The sequence below is a fragment of the Chrysoperla carnea genome, chromosome 1 (assembly GCF_905475395.1).
Source record: "Chrysoperla carnea chromosome 1, inChrCarn1.1, whole genome shotgun sequence".
In the NCBI taxonomy this organism is placed as follows: domain Eukaryota; kingdom Metazoa; phylum Arthropoda; class Insecta; order Neuroptera; family Chrysopidae; genus Chrysoperla; species Chrysoperla carnea.
The window spans coordinates 53,561,259-53,579,005 of record NC_058337.1 but is presented as its reverse complement, the minus strand read 5'-3'; the positions used below and the strand labels follow the sequence as shown (position 1 = coordinate 53,579,005).

Sequence of the window (17,747 nt, the reverse complement as noted above, 5' to 3'; positions counted from 1 at the left end):
ACACTGTCTATACATTGTATTTCAACAATTAACTAAGTCAATTGTTTGTTTTCACTTGTTATTAGAAATGCGACAAATTAATAATATATGTATTCCCAGTCTAAATATCCATTAATCCATAACAATCAGTAATTAATATAATTATTTTATTTTTAGAATCAATACAATTTATACAAAAATTAGAAAATATTACAAAAGACAGTGGTGGTACAATAAAATTAAAATGTATTATAAAACATGTGGATGCTAATCAAAGCAGCAGTAGTAGTTCAATTAAATTAAAAATCAAATGGTTACAAAATGAAGTACCCGTTGAAGAGGATAAAAAACGAATTATTATTCGATCAAAAACTGTAAGAAAATTTATATTTTATTTCGAAAACTGTAAGAAAATTTATATTTTATTTCTCATTATTTTTGGTTTTTTTACAGCGAGAGGATAAAACAGTTGTATCTGTGTTAGAAATACGGAAATTAGAAATTCATGATCAGGGATTTTATACATGTATTGGAATTGGAGGGACGTTAAAAATTAAATCGACTGGAGTTTTACAAGTTAATGCTAATTTAGGTAAGTATAGGATACTTGTATATTCATATTTATATTCGAGTAAGACTCTCAGTTCTATATTTGAATTCTATTAATTCTAACTAAATGTTACATAAGATACTTTATATGTTTGTTTTTATATTGTTATTAGCTGACTCGACAAACTTCGTACCGCCTAACAGTCAATGAGATATAGCCTTCTAATTCCATTGCCATCACTTGTATCCTCTATTGTTCACAATTTCATGGGTTTAATTTTTTGATGCGGAACCCTTATTTGTAAAAAAAATAAAATCTAGCTCATGTTGTTGGCTGAATAATTTTTAAAATAGGTTAAGTAGTGGATTTAAAAATAACGGATTTTTATACTCTACCCCTCCTTCGTTGGCCGGGATGGAAGTAGGAGGGTGAAAAATACTTTGTGGACGATTCTCTTACCTACCAAATATATAAAGTAAATTTCATTAAAATCGCTCAAGTCGTTTCGGAAGAGTGCGTCCACGAACACCGTGACAAGAAATTTTTATATATTAGATATTTTCATAAAAGGCGCTAAAATGATGGCACATCATGATGCCTCATTTTACTTGGTCATTTTCAGATCTTCTACCAATATCTTTTTTTGGGTCTCCAACTTTTCATGCTCAAGTCCTATCAAAAAACTCAGTGAATCTGATAGAGTCTTCAAAATAGTAAATTTGAGGAAACAATAAAGTGAATAGAACTTACGGAAACGTTTGAACTAAGTTTGTTTTTCAATATTACAGGGAGTACTTCAGCACTTGGTGACATACCAAATTATCAACCACTGTACACGGATGACAGCCTATCCAGCAGTACCACTAACACATTTCAATCCACTGTCATTCCACCCATAATTGATAAAATTGAAGTGGAGTCAACAATACCAAATTTGGAACGGACTATGTTACATTCAAAAACAATTATTGAACCCAATTTGGATCAAACAAATTTAAATTTAAATGAAAAAATTAATTTTACGTTAGAGCCGATTTGCCAAATTTACACAGGACAGACATGTTCTAAATTTTTACAAAATCAAACTGTATTCGTACAACCGCCACATTCACAGGCACAAATTGAAGAGAAGCTAGCGAAAGCGTTTCTTGTTATTAAACATTCAAAGTATGATATTATTTAAAATAATTACCGCGTGCTTAAAAGTACTAAAAATTTTTGTCTCGAAATACTTTTCTTGAGTTTTAACTGAAAAAAATGAATATTTTCTTTTTGAGATGAAAATTTATTACACTTTAAGCCTTTTTACTTTCTTTTTTTTTCTAAGATAGTTATTTCGATTTTTTTAGTGACATTTCCGTAACATGTGAATCTTACGCTCTACCTAGTTTATGTTATTCAGCATTTCCCATTTGTATGACCCCGGAGGAAACAAATAGTAAATTTTTGAAAAGTCATAAAATCAAAGTACGTAATACAATTTCAAATGATGCACAACAAATTTCTTCGGCGGGAGTTCTGGAAACGGAAATGGATAATGTGAGTATTTATAATTTAATCTTGAAGGAATAATTTGTAAAAAAATCTGATCTCAAAATATTATTTATTATGACCTTAAAAATGCTGTAAAATTAATTCGTTTCCAAAACACATATATATTTGAATGTGCGACGTAGAAAATACCGTAATTTTTATTTGTTTATATTGATAATTATTGGATTTTTAAAGGTGCATTTTTACAAAATTTTGTAGGGGGCACTTTACATAAAATTTCATTTCATTAGCTTCGGCGGTCTTAATAAATACTGATATTGTTCCTACACAATGATGATAGATTTTCATACAAAAATGATGATAGTTTTTCAGTGAAAGAATTGTTACATCTTCAAATTTGATCAGGACACTCCCGAAATCGCGTTTTCTCTCGTGACTTCCCATTTCAACAAATTCTCCAGAGCTTAGTAAATTCGACAATTCTAAGTAGATTTTATTTTAAATTACCTCAAGCATATTTATTTAAACATTTTATTATAGAAAAATTTAGTACACAAAACATCAAAAATATCGAACAGTATTATAATTCGTTGGTATAATTAGATTAATTTCACTAACTCCCGATTTTCTGGTTTTTCTGCCGACTTCCCAGAATTTTTAGGCTTCAATCCTATTTTTCACTGTGATATTAATTGGAATCATTTTTTTCCAGATTGATGATGATCAAACATTATTAAAACGTATCAAACGTAATAATAAAATTGTTGAAAATAATTTTTTAATAAAAAAATATAAACGTGAATTTGATATTGGTCCATATGATTTGGATAAACGTAGCATACAAATTACAGCACGTCCACAACAATTTAATTTTACAAATTTACGTAATGAAATCCCATTGAAACGCATCTGTCAAGAGGACTGTGAAGTTCTGGAAAATGAGTTATGTCGGGTGGAGTATGCTATAGCTAAACGGCATCCTTTAATTGGACAACGTATTCCGTTAGAAGATTGTTCAAATTTATCCAATTTAAATGCGGAAAATGCATCGAATTGCCTATTAATAGGAATTGATCGGAGTCAAAGTGTTCAAGTTGGTAAGTTATAAATTAACTTTTATACTCTTTGTGTGTAATGAATTAATTTAGCCATAACTAAAGATTCAACATGTCAAATGATAGACTCTTAAAAAATTCTAAAAAGGGCTTTAGCTAGGTGGACTGTTAATATTATTTATAGTTTCAATTTTCGAATATTGCAAAGTTACCGAAACACGTTGGTGATTCAACTTTTTATTTTTAGATGATACATGCTATTGGGGTACTGGACAAGATTATCGTGGAGATATTGATGTAAGCGCATCAGGACGTAAATGCTTAAAATGGGCATTTCAGTTTTATTATCATTTAACAACATATTCAGAATTAGCTGGTGGACATGCTTATTGTAGGTAGGTATAATGGCAACTAACTACAAAAATTTTTTTAATTATCTAGTCGCATCATAATTATATTGAATGCTTTTTGCTAGGAATCCCGGTGGAACTGAATTAGAACCATGGTGCTATGTAGAACAAAATGAAAAAGAATTTTGTGATGTTCCCAAATGTGGTACGTATAATTTTTTTAAATTTTATTTCAGCCAATAGTTTTTAAATAATTTTCTGTTTGTTCCAGTAAATCGTATTTGGATGTACATAATTTTTGGAGTTGTAGTTTTAATTATTGTAGTATCAGCGTTATGCTCACTATTCTGTTGTCAACGTATTAAAAAACGTAACGCACCAAATCTGCAAAATGTAAATATAACACAATGCAAACGTTTATCTACTGTAGTTAGTCTCCAGTTTTGTCTATTTATGTCAATCTCGACTATCTCAAGATAATTCTGCTTAATTTTGAGACAACATTCGTTGATCGTTTTATCTAAAATCTACTTTTGAGGATTAGCTGAAATAAGTACATTTCTTTTCTGTAATGCTAGTAACTTAAATAATTCATACTAATACCGGTTTCATAATGATTATTTTTGAATTTTGAAGTTTTCCGATGGAGACAATAGCGAAATCTTTTGTTCGTTTGTTTAATCGCTAATCATTTTCATTCTGCCATCCTCAAAATTTATAAAACGTATAACTCAAGAAAGTTTTCTAGAATTAACATGAGTATTGAAAACGGGAAACTAGCTACAGCGTTATTTTTCCTCTTAAATATAAATATAAATTTTGTGTTCTTTTCTAAAGATGGCTGTACCAAGTGCTGATAAGAATATTTATGGTAATTCACGAATGCATAGTCCGGTTGAAGTTAATTCATTATTGCCATCGAATAGTAATTCGAATCATCATTCATTTCCACGTGGTGCTGGTAAGCAGAATAATACGAAGAATCATTCGCAACGAATACCGTCATATTCATTGAAAGAAGTCAATTTTGTACAGGAATTAGGAGAAGGTGCTTTTGGTAAGTAACATCCTCTATTATCCGCCACCTCTAGTTTTAAAAATACATCTTCCAAAATACGATTATGGATTTCTGCAACTAACGAAAAAATTAAAAAGTAATATAAAATTATGAAACAAGACACCTTCTCTTGAGTATTTTCGTGCCAGGACGTTAGAAGTTTGTATAAAATGTTCTATATAATTAAAAATAAATGCTTTTAGGTAAAGTCTACAAAGGCATACTCAAAACAAAGGGGGAAAAGGTGGATGTAGCCGTAAAAGCATTAAAGGAAAATGCAAGTGCCAAAACTCAAGCGGATTTTAAACGTGAAATTGATTTGATATCCGAACTACGACATCCAAATATTGTATGTCTGCTAGGTGTTATATCAAAAGGTGAACCGATTTGTATGTTATTCGAGTACATGGAACAAGGTGACCTACATGAATTCTTAATCAATAATTCACCGAATGAGGGGAAAACTTTAACACAAGTGGAATTTTTACATATCGCTATACAAATTGCATCTGGTAATTAGCTTTTAGCTTTGTTTCCATGGCTTGTGGTGCGGTGGGACTAGTCTGAGCAGTAGCCTCGAAATAAAGCTCACCGAACTATGTGCCATAGAAACTAATCTTAAATCCGTAACGTCGATGAAAGTGTTTATTGTTAATTTAACCAAAATTTTAAATTTAGGAATGGAATATTTATCTGCCCATCATTATGTTCATAGAGATTTAGCAGCTCGAAATTGTTTAGTTGGGAGTGAATTAACTGTGAAAATATCTGATTTTGGATTAAGTCGTGATATTTATAGCTCGGATTATTACAGGTAAAAACATGATTGTACATATTAATTATTACACAGCTCTGTGCAATCCATCAAGTGCACCTCGTTTATCGAAATTACAGCTGCTATGTGATCCTAACCATGAGTTGTATTGAATAAATTTTTTAACGCTAATTTATGTCCGCGTAGTAAACACAAAATTTTATCTAGAAGCTTTAAGGTTGCGAAAATAAAAAAATCATGAATGTATTATTGTATATAATTTTAGATTATCCTAAAACCTAAAATAATTATAAATTATATTTCCAGAGTTCAATCAAAGTCATTATTACCAGTGCGCTGGATGCCACCAGAAAGTATTTTATATGGAAAGTTTACAACCGAAAGTGATATTTGGTCATTTGGTGTTGTATTATGGGAAATTTACAGTTATGGCTTACAACCATATTATGGCCATAACAATCAAGAGGTTATAGATATGATACGAAGTCGTCAATTATTACCATGTCCAGATCAATGTCCATCGTATTGCTATGCATTAATGATTGAATGTTGGTGTGAGCAAGCAATACGTAGACCTAGTTTTACGGAAATTTGTTATCGATTAAGAATGTGGAAACAAAATAGTAGTAGCAGTAATCAAGGTAATTTGTAAGTTTTTGAATTTTTTTTGTTCCATGTTTGTCATTCTATATGATAAGCGGACTGTTGTCTTCCATTAGTTGGAAAAATCTATGAAAAATAAAAATGTTTGAAATTAAAAGTAATTTTTTTTACCTTTGCTTTCGATTAAAGTGATAAATAAAAATGCTACTTTTCGTAAAAATGGCAGACCTAATTAGTATTCAAAAAGAACTATAGTAAAAATGTGCGTTTGCATTTGGAGCACGAATGTGCTATCTGCAAACAAAACGATAAAATACGATGAGCAACGGGCGACAGTTGATCAGAAACTGAACAATATGAAATTATCATTAAAGCAACAAACGATTAGCAAAAGAACCGTCCGCTGAACTGTATGCAATTATGATTAAACCATAAATCTTTACATCATATACATATTTTCATACAATTAAGTTGCTAATCGCGTGCTTTTTGTGCTCTTCGCTTTGTGTGCGAATTCACCATAAGGCATGTCTCGAAATCACGACCATATTGTAATAAATATTTTATGAATTGTATATTTTCTAAACAAAAATAGCCAAAAATATAAATTAACTGGTTTATTATCGGATCTCCAGCTTTCGTTCAAAAAGCATATTAGGCGACACCTAATGCTTTTTGAAAAAAACAGTCTAGCAATCCTGTTCATGAATTTAATTAATTTTCATAGAAATAAAATGATCTATAGTATCTTGAAAAATAATAAAATATTCAATTGTAGTATTTCATATTTTGTTTCGTAGGATCATTACAAAAAAATATTGAAAAACGTACACCAATCACACCACATAAATTTAACCACAATTCCAAACCCACCCCAGGCAGTGGAGGTTCATCAATCAATATCGATTTAGATGCACCGTCAGTATCATTTTCATCCACAACAAAATCATCATCAGAAATGAACAATCATCACAATCCAATTCGACTAATCACCACAAAGGATCAATCATTTGAGAATTTAGCTGAGAGTATATCAAGTCGTAGCTCAAAAAATTCAAATGTCTCTAGTTTTGGTACACATCGTACACAAAGCACAAATTTAAGTACAGATTGTTCAAGTCCGTCACGTACAAAAGGTCATCCAGGTCATAGTAAAAATTCATTTTTAGATAATAATAAAAAATCATCGATTTTATTTGATACATCAAATTCATCAGATCCAAGTGTTGTACATCCGCTATTATCCGCTCAAAATAATTCAAAAGTGCCTCAAATGTATAAACAGTCAACGTCTGGGTCATCTGTTGGAAGTGGAGTGCCATCATTTGAAACAAAAAAAATTTTAGTGCAATCGATGGGTGGTGAAAATTATGAAACTAAATTGTCTTATTAAATGAAAAGTCTTAAACGTTTTTTTGAGATATCTAAAATGACTCATATGTTTAAAATTAACTCCGCAGCTTTTATACAATTTTTTTATTCGTTAGTTAGTTGTGTTCGTATTTAGTGCTGATATTAAAAAAAATAAATTCGAAACTATTTTTTTCAATTTTTTTTTCGTGTCAATATAAACTTAATTTATTTTATTAGGCAGATTAAATTCGTGGTCCTTAACTAACACAATTTATACAATTAATACAAAAATTGTATTGTATTGTATATATATATGCGTTTATTTATTTAGAGGATGTGTGGAGCTTAAATAGAGCACTAAATTTGTTACCTCTATTGATGTTCTTATATTTTGCGGATCTTACGTTTAAAAATTTTATAAGAAATTTCAATGTTAAAAAAACGCGCAAAACTATTGAATCGGAAATTGTATAAAAACACGGGACAAAGTTTAAGCACAAACATAACTGTGACTTCAAAACATTTATTGTTCTCTTATTTGTATTCTTTCGACGTTTTCCTGTTAATTTTATAAAAATTTATTTTCAAAGACTGAATGTGAGTAAGATGTTTTAAGTTTATGTTTCAATATACACTGTGAGTCAGTTGCGGTGCTAATTTTTGTGTTTCATATTAAAAAAGACACCTGATGCTCTTCTGCAACCAACTCATCAAAATTTAATATTAATTTTAACTTTGAATACTGGTCTCCTTTTCATTTGTCAGTCTTTGGAAGTTGCCGAAAAGAGGAAGTGATGTAGAAGATTGGCGGTTCGTGGAATGATTTCTTTTCAGAATTATTAAGAAGCAACATCCGTTTTTGTTCCTTCTATTAAGTGTGGTGCTTTTTAAATTTTTATAAAACTCATAAAACTTGCAATTTATACTTAAGAAATGTCACAAGAACACGTTATAGTTCTCACAGCGTATATTGGAATATAAATTATGTGTTTCTCATTTAATTTTTTAAAGTTGTATTTTTTTGTCGTTTTAAAAACGATTTTTTAGTTTAATGTTTTAGTAACTTCATGTTCTAAATTACCACAAAATCATCTGATAGTTTTAGTGCTACGTTTCATTGATGGAAAAATGCCTTTATTGAGCAAAAATAATTTATAGCGTGTTTGTAAATTATTTCTGTGATAACTAAATTCAAACACTTTTCGCAGCTAAAACACATACGTTTACATTTGCAATTGATCGACATCCGATGTGGTTTAATTATTTTTTTCAATAAATTAGAAGCTGTTATCAATTCATGGATCTCAAAATATGGGTGCAGCTTTTTGAACATGAAGATTTTATTTTTCTTTTATATTCATTTTAATGCTTCTCCTGTCGTGCTTTTAATTTTATTTATTAAACTATGTACAGGAAGTTCCATGACTTATTTACCAATATATTTATGTATTCATGTGAAGGCATGAATAGTTTTTTAATTCCCTGTATATAGAAACAAGCTTATTTTATTTTTATTATTCCAACATTACTATTTTTATGCTAGTCAGAAATTTTTTAGCATTTTTTTTTTGTTAATTTTTATTGATTTTTGGATCGATACAAACTCTTAATTAATTATTGTATTTTTATATTAAAATTATATTATTATGTGTGGAAATTGTATATGGTTTGTTTTAACTATTTCATTAGTGGTTTGATTTACAGAAATTAAGATAGAAAGAATTGATTGCAAAGAGATTGATCCACATAAAAATATAAACGCTATATGTTATACATATTTAAAAAACATATTTTAAAATTTATGTTATTTTTACAGTTATTTTGTTTGGCTTAATAAAATTATATATGGGAGATAATATATTTTAAATGGAGTCAATATTAGAGAGGAATTTATTATTAGTCGGTTAATATACTTCTTATTTCCGATTTTGTACTTCATTATCTGTTCATAATTGTCTAATAATTTTTGCGAATTTCGAAATGCGCAAATTTTTATAGCTAAATGCTCGATGGAGCAGTATATCACAAGCAGTAATACAAAATTGCCGCATTTGAGAATCTAAAAACTTTAAACAGCTGATAAAAAAACAAATAAATAAAATAAAATATTAGACCTGATATATGCTAGCTAACAAATCTGATTAGTACAAGTCTCAGAGGTGCATTCAAACGATATTATTCTGCCTACGAAATCATGCAAGAGGTCGAACTATTACATAAATATATGTTAGATAATTTTTCTAAATTTGAATGCTATAATAACAATGAAAGAATAAAAATTACCGCCCAAAAATTCTTTTTAGTAACACATTTAACCACGGAACATTTTGTCAATATGAATGATTTGATTCATTAGTTGGCTATAATTCATTTATTACCTTTTAAAATTATGATTCTGGTCTATTTAATACTCTTTGGTTTCGTTGTAATCAATTCGCAAGCATTAATAAAATATTTAAAACAAAAATTTATAAAAATATTTATTTAAAAGTAAATTTTATTATTATTATGAATTATATTATAAATGTTTTTTATTTTAAAATGCCATTTTTTAAATTAATTTTTTACGAAATAAATATTTAAAAAAATAAATATTGTTGTTTTAGCTTACAAAATACACCTTTTTATTCAACCTTTTAAGATCAGTAATCATCTTTAGAAACAATGAAAACCTGTTTTTAGGAATAGTTAATTTTGGAAAATTAACACATTTTTTAGGGTAAAGATTGAAAAACAAATAGGTTTCAAATCTCGTAGTCAAATCTGCAGGGTTTATATATGAAATATATATAAAGGTATACTAAGTATATTTTACTAACTATACTAAGTATAGTTCCAAGTTTGTAACGCTTAAAATTATTGATGTTAAGAACAAAATTTTGGTAAATGTGTTCATAAAATCATCTTGACCATTTCCGATTGTTCGTCTGTCTGTGAACACAGTAACACAAAAACGAAATAAGATATCGAGTGTGCTCAGGACTTGAAAACTACAGTTTGCTCAGGACTTGAAAAATGAGTTCGTAAATGAGCAACATAGATCAATTGGGTCCCGGGTTTCGAACCCATATTTTTTTCTTTAATATTGTCCTATTTAACTGAACTATAATTGACCAATTGCGTTTTTTATAGAGTAGCCAGTAACGGCTCAATGGAAAGAGTTTGAAAGGGAGTATGTATAAATCAAAATCATTACGTTTTCATTTGCAGTCTTTTTTATCTTAATACAAAAAAAATTTAATGCCACTTCGATGTTTCGAAACTTTTCAGACCTTCATTTCGTAGTCTTGATAACATAGTTTGATAAATTTCCGGTGCAAATGGCAGAACGATACCCCGTTGTTGAATTTCACCGTCTAATATCATTTTGACAGCAATTGCAGTTGGATAACCCACAGTCTTAGCCATTGCAGAATGTCCGTTTTCCTCTCCATACACAACAAAGTTAATTCCACGAGATTCTTTACGATTATCCGGCCATGTTATGTCAATTTCATGACGTAGTATGACTAAATCACGTTCATTTTTACCTAAACATAATTTCTTTGATAAATAATGGCTAACCGTATCCAGTGGAGTTGTTAATTTAATTATTGAATTTTCTTGTAATAATCCAAGTTCCTCTAAGCATTTCACATTGTCGGATCCATCAATACGATCGGCTAGTTTTGTTTTTAAATTTTCGTAGAAAATGTTGCTGTCAGCTAAGCCAAGTAAATTGCAAACAAATTGTCGCTGTAAAAAAATGCAGAAAAAATTTTTACTTCAAAATATAGAGAAACCCCAAGAAAATTTTATTATTTAATTTTTTGGTTCCAAATTTATTAATTTAAAAAAATATCTATATTCTTTTAGTTGGTTAAATCGGTTTTTTTATTAAGGACATTAGAATAACAAAAAATCAATGATGTATACATATGTGTACGTGTTTGCGTTATTATTATTGAGGTGTCAAATATTTGGTATTTGGGTGCTGCAATTTTTTAAGGAGTTAGAATTTGGATAGATGTTGGGTCAAAAATAAAACTAGTGAGTGGTAGAGTTAATCGAAGTTATCGTAAATTTTCTGAAGTATAACTCTTCTCAATAAAAGTCTGGCGCTAATAATAAAACATTAATCGATCCTTCTTTTTGAAATCGGTAATAAAGCAAAAAATATTTTTAATTAATAGAATATATTTACCCAAGTTATTTCTGGACCTTTTGGAAGAAGATAAGGATGTAAGTTTGGATCAATTAGTCCTAAAGAGTGTTTTCCTTGTATACATTTTGAAAGTAAGTTGCATACAAATTGTTTCTGTCAAAAATTTAAAAATAAAGCTAAAATACCGATTTCTACAGAAAGTGTACTAAAAAGAAAATTTTTCAATAAAACACTTTTATAAAAATTTTAAGATCATATTTTTAAGATTGGGCAAATTTTGTTGGTTTATAAGCAAAGCAAATATTTGACGAGAAAGCGTACGTAATTAGGTATTTATTAATCTTTACGAATAAATATTTATTAAAATAATTAATATATTTACCCAAGTAATTTCTGGTCCTTTTGGATGAAGACAAGGGTGCGGATTTGGATCAATTAGTCCTAATAATTGCATTCCTTGTATACATTTTGAAAATCCTAAAATAAAAAAATAAAAATTACTTAATACTAGAAATTGAAATTTAATCTTTAGGGTCGAATTATTATGAAATAAACAATAATTGTCTACAAGAAATACTAAGTAGTAAGTTTGTTTTATAAAAATAACTTATTGAACTAGGAAAAACATTTAATGGAATTATACTACAAATCTTATAAATCTAATTCGAAAAAAAAATTTACCTTTATATCTAATCGTTCCTCTTAGAACAGTTTTCACATCAGAATTTATTCCATATAAGTCTTTATACAGAGTACTATCCCGATTTGGATACCCTTCTAAATGAAACCCAGGAAGAAAATCTAAATCTTTTGTGGTTGACATTAATTCTCCGCCACCATTAATTTCAACAATTTGACCTTTACTGAGATACTTTGCGCCAGATAATGTATTAATTAGTGAACCTCTTGGAGACCATGAGAACTTGTACCGTAATGGATTATCACTGTATTCTGGGGCTGGCAATCCTCCACAGTAAGATATAAAACTATCAATTTTTCCCCCAGTGTTTTGAACATCATGAATACATTCCAATGCTAAGAAATGATCGATACCAGGATCTAAACCAACTTCATTTAAAATTGTGACGCCGGCTTCAAGTGCCCTAAAATAATTTTACGTTTTAATAACAATGTTTTCAAATATGAGTGCGTCCATCGAATTTTTTTCATTTAAATCGTTAGAAATATTAATTATGTAATAATGATTTTTGAAATTTAAAATTAAATAGGTACTTTTTTAATAAAAAATTAAATATACCGCTATTTAATTTGCATTAATTTGATGACGTAAACAACCCATTCAATGACAGAATATGCGCAATATGTTTTTGTTAAATTTCTGTATTTTTACCAACTTTTTTTTAATTTTAGCTTTACATATTTTCAAAATTTATTTGACTAATTATACTGGTTTGAATAAATTAAAATGCAATGAGAAAAATTATCTTACGACAAAGCAGATATTTGTGTTTGGGTTTAAAAAAAATATTTCTTTTAACGTGTAAATTTATGAAAATTAAAAACTTAATGAAACTAGCCTTATCAGATTTCAAAATTTCTTACTGTTACAATTAAACTTTTAATTGTGAAATACTTACTGATCGTGTAAATTTTTGACATCTTCATTCGCATAACTAGCCGTTACCAAATGTGTTTTGGTATCGATACAACATTGAGCCACATGCGCATGTAAATTGTATGGCAACAATGATACAGCAATATCACTATTGGATAATAGGTCCTGTAACGTGTTGCTTTTTTCTAAAACATTTAAATAAACACTTTCAACTCCTGGATATTTCTGTGCAATTAAATCCGCCTCATCCTTTATTGCTGAACAAATTGTAATAGAAAGATTTTTTTCACGATGTAAATATTCCACTAAAGGTTCACTCACAAATCCAGCACCTAATACCAGAACTTTTTTTGTTTGATCATCAGGCATGGATTTTCGACGATTTTTCCTGAAATAATTATAAAAGTTATTCGTTATGTACACAAATTAAATTTTGGATGGAAAGAAGATCCATTGACAAACCGAGTATGGAAACGCTAGGTACATATAATATCAAATTTGACTATAGATCAAAAAAATGCTTTTTGTGCTTGGTGTCGTCTGAAGTACATAAAAATTGATTTTTGAAGGCATACTTTTTTTAGGCGCGATAAATGATGAAAGTGAATTTTTATGAAGCGCGCGCACAGGATGTCGCGAAAACTACATGTTGAAATTAACCAATGATCAACATTTCCAGTTTCTTAATATTAAAACTGCACCGCTCTGGTCAGTCTTTTTAACACATCTTAATGTTATTATGCAATAATTGATTTAAATCCAAAATCGGTATCACTATTCACGACGAGAAATCGTGATTGAATTAATTTGTACGAACGAACTAACACACATGCGCATACACAGACATCAATCTAAAAGTAATGTATTTTTCTGACCATAAAATGTTGAAAATTTCGATTTGAATTTTCGGACCCAAAAAAATCGACTTTTGTACAATATGACGTCCTCAAGCTTCATCAAAAATCTATTTTCCTTTATACCCTTAAAATGGTAAGTTATTTTAAGCCGAAGTCACCATTGTTATAATTTTTTGGGTGCCATAAACTTTATTGTGTGTCTCTTTATCCAAGTTCGCATTGCTAATAAGGGAGGAAGCGGGACGGATATACGACCCGTCTACCTATCTCAGTTTCTCTTATAGTAATGAGATAAAAAATGTTGTCTCTCTGTCTTACTCGTATTTTTGGTTGTCACTGCCTTACTCGTAGTTTAGATACAGAAGTATAAGTGTCTTCTCTAGGACACGTTTGCCCATACCTGCCTTAAATCGTAATTAATTTAAACAAACAAGCTTGAAGCTTATATTTGGAAAGCTTTTTCACGGTTTCAAGATTAATTGCACGTGCATTTGTATATTGATTATTCCGCATTTGATTTGCTTTATCATGATTACTGATATTCCCTGGTACCCTGATTCGTACCTTTGCCTTTTTGCTATCGATCCGAGTTTATATTTAGGCATGCGCACAGTTTACAAACTCTAGGTACTTACATTCTGAGATCATTAATATATTCGAAATTTGGCATTAATTTTCCATTACTTGCAATAATAGCCTGAAAAATATAGAAAATAAATTACATTTTCTTATGAAAAATCTCATTATTTTCATTACATACACCGTAAATAACTGGAAGAAAATCGTGCTCTTCAATAGGTTTTTCAGCATCAGACGTTAAAATATTATTTGCAAATGGATACAATAATTCACCAAAGAAGTCTGTACTCTCGCGCGGCAATTGTGTTGGCATATTATCAATACTGCATACTAATACTCCTGGTCCTTTAAAACTGTTTAAAAAAAAGTCCTTATCAGTTTGTGTACAACAAATTTCAATACAATTCAAAACATTTATTATCTACAATGAGATAAATTTTTTCTTTAATTTAAAGATAATATTTAATGATTGATTAATTATTGTTTAAAGTTTTTAAACCTTTTTATATTGTTTATCATCTTTTAAAAGTTAACATAACAACATGATTTAAATAAATACCTAACATAAATATTGAATTAATTTTTGTTTGAATTTTTTCAAGGATATCATAGCCCATTAAATGGATGTCCGGAACCCACTATCCAATTTTGTTTGCCCGTTCACGGAATTCAAAGTAACTTTTGAAGTGCAGCTGAAACTGTTAAAATTTCTACTACTTTTCATTTTTGAGCTTATGTATTCACAGACAGACGAAAATAGATTAAATCTGTGATTTTAACGTATTTGCCTAGCGTGGAGCCAAAATAAGCTCCATCTCGTTAAAACATTTATAACTGCACATTATGGTCAATTTCAAGAGGATTTTTTTTCTTAATTTAAATAATATTCCTATGATTATTAATTAATAGTTTAGGAGCATTTTGTATCAATTTTAGACTAAATTTAATACTTTTCTTTCCATCAATATTTCTAAGCGTTACAAATTTTAGACTAAATTTAACACTTTTCAAGGTCAAACTTATTTAATTTTAATTTAGCTCTTTATACTTGATGTATCTCGATTATATACAAATGATCGGATGCTATAAAAATGATTACTGCAGCTTGTAATTTTTGTTTACCTTTTGGTATCCTTATTCCTATTTGCGTCATATAAACAAAATGGTGTATCAATTGTTGTACACTCATTCATAAATTCAATACTGCCACCCGGGTCTGCACTAATATCACAGATTCCTAACATTCGATGGGGAAGTGCAGGAGCACCAACAAATGTGGGTAACCATGGTGTGTTTGCTGGTTGTAGTAAATGTTTTGCATCGGGTAACGTTAATAACTTTGGACTGTCAACTGCCCAATATATTCCATTAATTAAAACTGAAGTATATGGTGCAATCTGTAATTTGATTACATTAGTTTACAATATGCCCGCTTTAGTGCCTGTTTCGAATATTATACCTTCTTACTAAATGTTGAAATATATCGTTCTGGATGTTCATTATATTCTTGTGGGTCATAACCACCACCATTTTTTCGTTCTAAATGATGTCTCCGCCGAACTTCACAACCATATATTTTATTTGTATCTAAAATTCAACATAAAATTAAAACCATTTGAAATATATATATTTTTTGGTAACATACTTCCATGTTCGGCAACCTTTCTTAACATTTCTGGTGGAACATATTCATGGGGTAATTCTTGGAATACTTCTTGACCACCCTAAAAATTAAATTAAATTTACCAAGTGTTTAATTTTTCTCAAAATAAATTATTTTTACCTGTGAAACATTTCCAGAACCTGTAAATATAAACGTTAATGGCCCAATTGATTTTGGCATTAATCCTAAGGCAATTTCATATCCTGCATCTCTAATAGCTTGACGTGCCATTGATGAATTTCGATAGTTATGGGCTGGTCCAATATGCTGTTAAAAAATTACAAATATGTATTCCTTAAATAAAGACATTCTAAGTCAATATTAATAATGAAAGGACAGTAGGTAGTTATTCCTTGAGAAGGACAAATTTTTTGGTAATAAAACAATTACCCACTTACCATAAATGGAGTATGATGGCCTAATGCTAATAGCCGTAGTCCTAAACCGTGTAAAATATTAACCATTCCAGCAACACCCGCATATTTACCGAATGCTACAACTCTTTGTCCTCGCTCATCCATCAATTTTTCATAATCAATCAATCGTATATTTTTCTCTAAAATTGCATCCAATAATGGCATATTGGATTCTTGAGCTTTGATTGTATGGGAAAATAAACAATAAGTTTTATTTGGAATTAAATGATCGACAGGAACTTGTTTTACGCCAAAAATCACACTTGCTTCAGAAATATCTTCTTGAATAACAGCTCCTAAAATAATTGAAAGAATTTTTATATTTTGGATGCATAAATTAGTGATTGAAAATTGGTTTTGGTTGATTTTTTTCACACGTTGAGGGCAAGAATCCCACAACGTGAGATTAAAATTATTAGCGCGGTATTTATTCATAAAACCAGCTTGTAGAAAGTTTTCAAAATTTCCAGGAATGCTAGTGTATCATCGACACCTGTTTGGAAAACATTAACTACATAGTTATTCTTACCTGTATGCTTTAGAAATAGGCGAATTCAGGATTACGTTCAGAGGTGACGCAATTTTTGTCAAATTTTACATGTTTTTAGGAAAATTCGTTCTAAGCAAAAATTTGATAAATTTTTTATTTGTTTATAATTTGTGATGCTATTTTTATACACGTTGTGGTGATATTTTTTTCAGTAATTTCGAGAAAACACAAAACCGAATATATAAATATTTCTTACCTGCATTAATATAAGCTTGCATTGGATACGCTCTTCGATTTGATGGTTGAACAATAACTTTAACATTTTGTCGAGTTAATCGGCGTACATTAGCTGGTGAAAAAGGAGCTCTTCGTTCCCAAACACTTTGATCTTCACGCCGAATTGCGATAACAACTTGTTTTTGAGTTCCCTACAAAATTTAGTTTATGATTATAAAATATATTAATGGATAAACTGCAGTTATTTAGAATTTTAGAAACTTACATAATTACGTATTTGAAGAGACAAAGGTTTCCTAAATCGCAACATTTTTGCGATCGTGGAAACTTGTTTGTTGTGATAATAGTTTTGTTTGTGAATAATTGATTTTTTTTTGACAATATTTTATTATTTTAATATTGTTATTCTCAAAATAAATTTATATTTAGTTTTTGATAATTTGCTTAAAATGATAAACTATGAACTTAAAAGATCATATTTAAAAAAAAGTGTGGTGTGGTTCGGAAGAATTGATCAGGAAACAAGAAACAAATTTATAAATTATTTTAATGTGATGATTCGACGACTT

The 17,747-nt window shown here is 29.3% G+C and overlaps 2 protein-coding genes across 2 annotated transcripts; one reads left to right on the top strand and one right to left on the bottom strand.

Moving 5' to 3' along the window:
* Positions 1–254: 254 nt before the first annotated feature.
* On the top strand, positions 255–7,373 carry LOC123293271 (tyrosine-protein kinase transmembrane receptor Ror-like). The gene is made up of 13 exons (XM_044874075.1): positions 255–353; positions 433–571; positions 1,318–1,696; positions 1,879–2,068; positions 2,736–3,120; positions 3,326–3,473; positions 3,554–3,633; positions 3,700–3,821; positions 4,266–4,485; positions 4,689–4,997; positions 5,164–5,299; positions 5,567–5,901; positions 6,664–7,373. Exons 3-13 carry the CDS (start codon positions 1,476–1,478, stop codon positions 7,254–7,256), a joined length of 2,739 nt encoding a protein of 912 aa, XP_044730010.1. The 5' UTR covers positions 255–353; positions 433–571; positions 1,318–1,475; the 3' UTR covers positions 7,257–7,373.
* Positions 7,374–10,413: 3,040 nt separating this feature from the next.
* LOC123305173 (alpha-aminoadipic semialdehyde synthase, mitochondrial) lies at positions 10,414–17,547 on the bottom strand. Its single transcript, XM_044886808.1, has 13 exons — positions 17,444–17,547; positions 17,198–17,369; positions 16,434–16,747; positions 16,156–16,302; positions 16,018–16,096; positions 15,832–15,959; positions 15,495–15,769; positions 14,554–14,725; positions 14,429–14,490; positions 12,959–13,324; positions 12,042–12,463; positions 11,743–11,837; positions 10,414–10,951 (listed from the first exon to the last, which is right to left on the bottom strand). The coding sequence occupies exons 1-13, from the start codon at positions 17,486–17,488 to the stop codon at positions 10,454–10,456; spliced, it is 2,775 nt and encodes a 924-aa protein (XP_044742743.1). The 5' UTR covers positions 17,489–17,547; the 3' UTR covers positions 10,414–10,453.
* Positions 17,548–17,747: the final 200 nt, after the last annotated feature.

What these genes read in the sequence shown, in the direction of transcription:
- LOC123293271 (XM_044874075.1), top strand. Translation starts at nt 1,476, where the DNA reads ATGTTACATTCAAAAACAATTATTGAACCCAATTTGGATCAAACAAAT. An exon ending in GAGTCAAAGTGTTCAAGTTG is followed by an intron (nt 3,121 to 3,325) that starts GTAAGTTATAAA and finishes TTTTATTTTTAG; the next exon opens with ATGATACATGCTATTGGGGT. An exon ending in TTGTGATGTTCCCAAATGTG is followed by an intron (nt 3,634 to 3,699) that starts GTACGTATAATT and finishes TGTTTGTTCCAG; the next exon opens with TAAATCGTATTTGGATGTAC.
- LOC123305173 (XM_044886808.1), bottom strand. Translation starts at nt 17,488, where the DNA reads ATGTTGCGATTTAGGAAACCTTTGTCTCTTCAAATACGTAATTAT. An exon ending in TTTCAACATTTAGTAAGAAG is followed by an intron (nt 15,770 to 15,831) that starts GTATAATATTCG and finishes ATCAAATTACAG; the next exon opens with ATTGCACCATATACTTCAGT. An exon ending in AGGAACGATTAGATATAAAG is followed by an intron (nt 11,838 to 12,041) that starts GTAAATTTTTTT and finishes TTTTTATTTTAG; the next exon opens with GATTTTCAAAATGTATACAA.